Raw genomic sequence first — 6,852 nt, forward strand, 5'->3', positions numbered from 1 at the left:
CGAAGTGTGAGCATGATGTTTCAGCATAAAACTTCTCTCCCTCGAAAAAAACCTCAGCACTAATCAGCACGCTCACCCTCTAAGCATAAATTCCCTCTGAAAGCCAGAATTCTCCCCCAAAATTCCCTCTCTTCCCAGAAGTACCCCTTCCCAGCACACATTTTTGCCCCCAAATCCTGTCTTCTAGCTTAATTCCCCTCCACTACCCCCCCCCCCTTCTTAGCACATATGATCTTTCATCTAACATTTTTCATATTAGCACAAATCCCCCCCAAATCCTCCCTCCCAGCACAAAGCTCCTCCACCAAATCCCCCCTTCTAACAACCCCCCCAATACCCTCCTAGCACATGTTCCACCCCATTTCTCCTCCTAATAACCCCCCCCAATTACCCTTCCCAACACAAATAGGCCCCCCATCCCCCCTCCTCCATAAACCTATCACCCTAAGCACAAATGATTGTTGCCCCTGACCTTTCCCCATTTTGTTCCAAGTACAATTCAGCAACTGGAAAGTAATCTCAACCCCGTGAACCCCCCCCCCCCTCACAAGCCTACAGGTGGGATATCTCTACAGAGCTGGAAGAGATGCAGGCTGTGCTCTCTCCCCTCTTGTCAGTTGAACACTCCACCATATAGCAGATGATACAGGATTGGACTATACATGGTTAATTACCCACCCTCTACCTCCTCCAAGGACTGCTCAGCTCCCACAAGCAGGAAAAGCGGGTAGGGGGCAGGTAATCAAACCGTTCACAGTCTCACCTAATAGCGATAATGTGTCATCAGCTGTACAGAGGAGTGTTCCACTGGCAGGAGGGGGAGAGCACAGCCTGCACCCCCCCCCCCCCCCGGGTTCTGTCCTCTCTGTTACTTCACTGCACCAGACTACCTCCCCCTTGACCTGCCTGGCCTTGAGAGCGGGGATGGAGATAGGAGCTCAGTGGGTAAGGCACAATGATCATGGGGGGGGCAGCCTGAGCAAAACTGAAATCAGTACCCCCCTGAATCCAGCCATGTTGGTCGTGACATATGTACACCCCAATTCACTGCCTTTGCAGCTTAAGAAAAAGGTAAAACAAATGCCCCGTACACACGATCGGACATCCGACAACAAAATCCATGGATTTTTTCCGATGGATGTTGGCTCAAACTTGTCTTGCATACACACGGTCACACAAATTTTGTCGGAAGGAACGTGTTGACGTACAACACGTACGACGAGCCGAGAAAAATGAAGTTCAATAGCCAGTCCGGCTCTTGCTTGATTCCGAGCATGCGTGGAATTGTGTGCGTCGGAATTGTGTACACACGATTGGAATTTAAGACAACAGATTTTGTTTTGGGAAAATTTGAGATCCAGATCTCAAATTTTGTGTGACGGAAATTCCGATAGAAAATGTCCGATAGAGCCTACAAGTGGTCGGAATTTCCAATAACAAGCTCCCATCGAACAATTTCCATCGGAAAATCCGACCGTGTGTATGGGGCATAAGTATAAACAAGTCCTCAGGATCCTTTGGAACCTAACTCAGCTGTTTAAAGAAGCTCATAGATGTTGGGAGTAGGCAGAAAAATGGATAAACCTGACAAAAACTAGAAAGAAACTTTTCTGAGCAGGGGCTGCCCAAACGTTTGCATTTGACTATATGTATTAACCTTTACTTTTTTTATGGAAATACGGAATGGTCATTATAATGTTTTAATACTACACATATTATAGCATCCCATGTATTATGGGTTAGTAAATACTAATCATTTTGAGAAGGGAAAGCATTATCAAGATCTGTCTGTCTATGTTCAGACTAATATAGGCCATCTGTGTTGTAAGAAGATTTTAAAAAGAAGTCGATCATGCCGTTTTGGTTCAGGTCCATATTTGGGATTGATTCTTTCATTTCCCAAAAGTGGGAAATGAAGTATGTGTCTGAAGGCAAACAGTTAAGCTCATTTCCTGTCAAGCATTCCTATAAATACTTTCCTTTTCAGCTCTGTCTGTGAGACTTATCAGCCGTTCACTGTTTTTCCTCTGTACGGAGCATCTTCTGAAGTTGAATTTCTTTCCCAGAATGGAGTTTGCTGACCTCAGAGAGGAACTGAAGTGTTCCATCTGCCTGAACCTCTATACGGAGCCCGTATCGCTGAAATGTGGGCACATCTTCTGCCAGCTCTGTATTGCAAGTTTTCTGGGAAATCAGGAAGAGGTTGGCGTTTATTCTTGTCCGGAGTGCAGAAAGGAGTATATGGAGCGCCCTGTGTTGGAGAAGAACAGAAAGCTGTGTAACATTGTTGAGATTTTCCAATCTATCCAACTCAAGCAAGAAAAGCAAGAGATCTTCTGTGCTTACTGCACTGAGTCTTCTGTACCAGCGTTTAAAACATGTGTGCCATGCGAGACCTCCATGTGTGACGTACATCTCCTGGCCCATGTCAAATCCAAGTCAGTTGATCACATTTTATCTGAACCCACTGATTTGTCTGCAGACAGAAAATGTTCTGTACATAAAAAAATCTTGGAATATTATTGTACGGTGGATGGTACCTGTATCTGTATGTCCTGTTGGGTGGCTGGAGACCACGTGGGACACCAAGTGGAACTTCCGTTGAAGGCTTCTGAGAAGAAAAAAACAATTCTGAGGAATACAGCTGAGAAACTGAACTCCGAGAGAGAAAAAACTAAGGGGAGAATCCAGAATCTACAAATTCACATGGCAGAAGAAAAAAGAAAAGCAGCTGCTGTCACAGAGAAATTCCATGAATTGTTTAGAGTCATTGGAAGAAAGTTTGATGACGTAAAGTCTGGAGTCCTTACTGAGATCTCCAGACAGGTGGAGCAGATCTCGCAGTCAGTGGCTAGTCTAATTCTGCAAATGGAGACACAGAAGGATGGACTTTCCAGAAGGATCACTCAATTAAAGGACTTGTGTGACTTCCAAGACCCAATAATTGTCCTTAGAAAAGACCCAGGGATTGATCACACCATACAGAACAGCGGTGATGTCACCAGTGATATAAAAGAAGTTGGGAGGTTGGATGAAGGGATTATCTCATTGTTGTTACACGGAGGACTTCTTCACTTAACTGAAAGTGTGATGGAACCCGGGCTACAGAGGACATTTCCAGTGATGGAAAAGTCAGATATCTTTCTTGACATTAATACAGCTAATAATTTTCTTATTATCTCTCAGGATCTCAAGTCGGTCACTCATACTGATTTCTCTCAAAACAGACCAGATTGTCCGGAAAGGTTCGCAGAGACACTTCAGGTGCTAAGTACATGCAGTTTCACATCAGGGAAACATTACTGGGAGGTGAACGTGAGCGGAAGGAAAGATTGGCTGGTAGGGGTGGTTGGTCAAAGTATAGAGAGGAAAGAAGAAGAAACTGCATCTGGAGTTTGTTGTAGCAACAAGTTTTGGTCTCTATATTTAGAAGATAAACTTTCAGTAGCACATAGAAATATACAGAAAGATCTAACTTCACTTTCCCCAGTGAGAATTGTTGGGGTCTATTTGAATTACGATTCTGGTCATCTGTCCTTCTATCAGCTAAGTGACTCCATTAGACACTTATACACCTTCACCACCACCTTCACTGAGCCCCTGTATGCCACATTTTCTGTACAGAACAATTCCTCTCTCAGAATTATAAACTGAAATCCATAATAACATAAAAGCTGGCCATACGCTACTAGAATTTCGTACAAATGTTCCAACGAAGATTACCATTAGAATATTCTTTGAACATTCTTTCTTGCCATCAATGGGTCAACTGATTTCATTTGAAAGTCCTTAAATTTTCACACAGAAGTGCTATTTGAATAGAATCCCAGACATACAGTGATAACCATTTAACACCCAAGCCTATTCTGATACTTCTCTCCTATATGTAATATATTTGTGCAGCGGTTTTTCAAACCAATATTTTGGGGAAAAAATACAGTTTAATGAGTTTTATTGTAAGAAACGAAATATAATAAACAGATAGTTTGGTAAAATATAAAAAATAATGTTATGCCCAGTAAATAGATGTCAAACATGTCTCGCTTTAAAATTGTGTACGCCTGTGGAACGGTGCCAAAAAATGGTACCAAAAAATCTCCATAGGCAACAATTTTAAAACTGTTACAGGTTACCGGTTTAGAGTTACACAAGAGGTCTGGGGCTAGAATTATTGCTCTCGCTATAATGTTCGCAGTGATACCTCACATGTACACGGTTAACATAAACGTGAATGGCCTACATATGCGGTCATCTTTATGCACGAGCAATGGGTGGGGGTGGGGGGGTTGGGGCACTTTACTGTCTGTTTTATTTAAAAGTTTTTATTTGACACTGTATCTTTAATTTTAATTTTTATTTAAATAAACTTTATAGCTGTCAAGGGATGAACAACATCCTTTCTGAGAGCATAGGCCATAACAGATCCTGTTTATGGAGAGATCTGAGGTCTTTTAGACCTCAGATTTCTCCTCTGGCTTCCAAAGCAGCCAATCAGACACAGCTTGGTCTGATTGGCTACTTTTACTGGCCAGTAACCGGTCAGTATAAACAAAGTCGAAACTGGAAGTGACAAAATACTAGTCACTTCCAGTTTCTTAGACCAGAGATGATTGGGATCATTCCGGTCCTCGATTATCTCTATGGTTAGCAAGCGGAACCATAGTGGGAAGGAAGAACCTGGGAAGGGGGCAGAAGGCAGAAGGAGAGGGCGAGGCCTCCTCCCATCGCTTGTAAAAGGGAATCAGCTGCTAGGATTGCTTTTAATAAAAAGAGCATCGTCAGACAAAAAAAAAAAAGATGCCTGTAGCTGTAGGCATCTTCCCGGTATGAACACTACAACTCAAGAATGTACAGGGACGTCCTTGGGCAGCAGGTGGTTAAACAGGTTTTGGTACAACATGTGCAATTTTTTCCCCAATGAAAACCACATTCACAGTTAGGATTATATTTGTTTGGGAAAAAAATGCCATCCTGCTTTTTCAAATGTTTTGACTATTAAAAAAATCAAATGAACATTGCCAAAAATGAAAGCTTTTGTATGGAATTCTATTGTTGTATGACCAGTCTTTCTCTCCTATCTTTGCTCTTAACATTCGAAACCCTTCTAGGAGAGTCAGATGCCTTGTCCCCTGCTAAGCACTGTAGTTCCACCTGTGGACCCCTACATTGCTAATAGACATGGTGGTGATGTAGTGGTTGGCAGCCTTGTATCTTGGCCTAGGCCGACAAGGCCCATGCCTAGAGTGGCACTTTGCAGGGGGTGGCAAAGCAGCCGCTCCCAGCACAAAAAAAAAAGCCCCCCCCTCCTGAGTCTCAGCTCCCGCACAAAAACAGCCCCCGGCTACACTTTCTGCGTAGTGCCAGTGTTATGGGGTGGACTGGGTCAAGGGGCAAGGACTGGCGCCAGTGTTATGGACCGTACTTGGCTGGGGGGGGCAGGGACTGGCGCCCCCATAAAGTGGCCGGTGACTGGCCAGGCGGACCGCACTTAATGTAAGTGGCGGAGCCTAATGCTCCGCCTTCCCTCCTCCGCAGCACCTTGGGAGGAAGTTACGATATGTGACTTCCTCCCGGCCTGGGCTCTGTGTCAATAAAAGAGAGAAGAGGAGGGGGGGAGCCCCCAGGCCAGGTATGTGCCAATATCTGCTTTAAATTCCAGTGGCTAGGTTTCCAGTTCTACTCACAGTAATAACTGCTTTTTATCTCTATTTTACAGCATAGAGAATATAGCCAGAGGACAGGGATACTCATGCATGGCTTTAAAATGACCCCAGCAGAGGTCTGATTTTGGAGTTCTAGCAGGATGAACCCCCACTTAGACATCTAGAGCAGTCAACTGGTGATCCAGACCTCCCAAAATTCAAATATTCGTTTTGGATGAATTTAGTCTATAACATTTACATTTGATTAAACCCCATCTGTAGTGTTAACCATCAGATTATTCCTTTCACAATTTCTAATTATTTCTAGAACAATAGGCCTTTCGATTTATCAGCATAACGGTCTACTTACCATCGATCTGTGGATTTGGTTTAAGCCTTAAAACAGTTGTAAACAGTTGTCTTAAAAAAAAAAAAAATTCCTGCAAGGCAATGTCATAATGTGCTAGTATGCATCGTATACTAGCATATTACGAGAAACTTACCTTAGAACGAAGCCTTCCAGCACCACGCTGTCACCGTTGACATCTTCCCCCGGTCTCCCTTCTGGGTTTGTGGCCTCTGGCTACATGAGTGGTTGGGTGCGCAATGACATCACACCTGGCCATGCGCGCGGGAGCTGCCATTTCTGCTAAACGCGGCCTAACGCTGTTAAGCTGCGTCAAGCGTTTCTTTTTTACAGGTGAAAATCAATGGTTCCCTATGAGAGCCCATTGATTTGAATAGAAGTTGCACCAGAAGTCGGATAATGATGATCCGACTTGCAGTGCGACTTGTGCACTGAGAATTTTAAGGGGAACCCCACGCTAAAAAAACGGTCCCCCCAAAATCCATACCAGACCCTTATCCGAGCTTGCAGCCCGGCAGGTCAGGAAAGGGGGAGGGATGAGTGAGTGAGCGCCCCCCCCCCCTCCTGGACCATACCAGGCCACATGCCATCAACCTGGGGGGGTGGGTGCTTTGGAGCAGGAGGGGCCTGCGCCCCCCACCCCAAAGCACCTTGTCCCCATGTTGATGGGGACAAGGGCCTCTTCCTGACGACCCTGGCCGTTAGTTGTCGGGGTCTGTGGGCGGGGGGCTTATCGGAATCTGGAAGCCCCCTTTAACAAGGGGGCCCCCAGATCTCAGCCCCCCACTCTATGTGAATAAGTATGGAGTACATCGTACCCCTACCCATTCACCCAAAACAAAG

At 44.8% G+C, this 6,852-nt stretch overlaps 1 protein-coding gene across 1 annotated transcript; it reads left to right on the forward strand.

Annotated features, from left to right (window-relative positions):
• The first annotated feature begins 1,960 nt into the window (after positions 1-1,960).
• LOC141147629 (E3 ubiquitin/ISG15 ligase TRIM25-like) lies at positions 1,961-4,204 on the forward strand. Its single transcript, XM_073634859.1, has one exon. It carries the CDS (start codon positions 2,068-2,070, stop codon positions 3,652-3,654), a length of 1,587 nt encoding a protein of 528 aa, XP_073490960.1. The 5' UTR covers positions 1,961-2,067; the 3' UTR covers positions 3,655-4,204.
• Positions 4,205-6,852: the final 2,648 nt, after the last annotated feature.

Source organism: Aquarana catesbeiana, linkage group LG06, assembly GCF_042186555.1.
Source record: "Aquarana catesbeiana isolate 2022-GZ linkage group LG06, ASM4218655v1, whole genome shotgun sequence".
NCBI classification, from domain to species: Eukaryota; Metazoa; Chordata; class Amphibia; order Anura; family Ranidae; genus Aquarana; species Aquarana catesbeiana.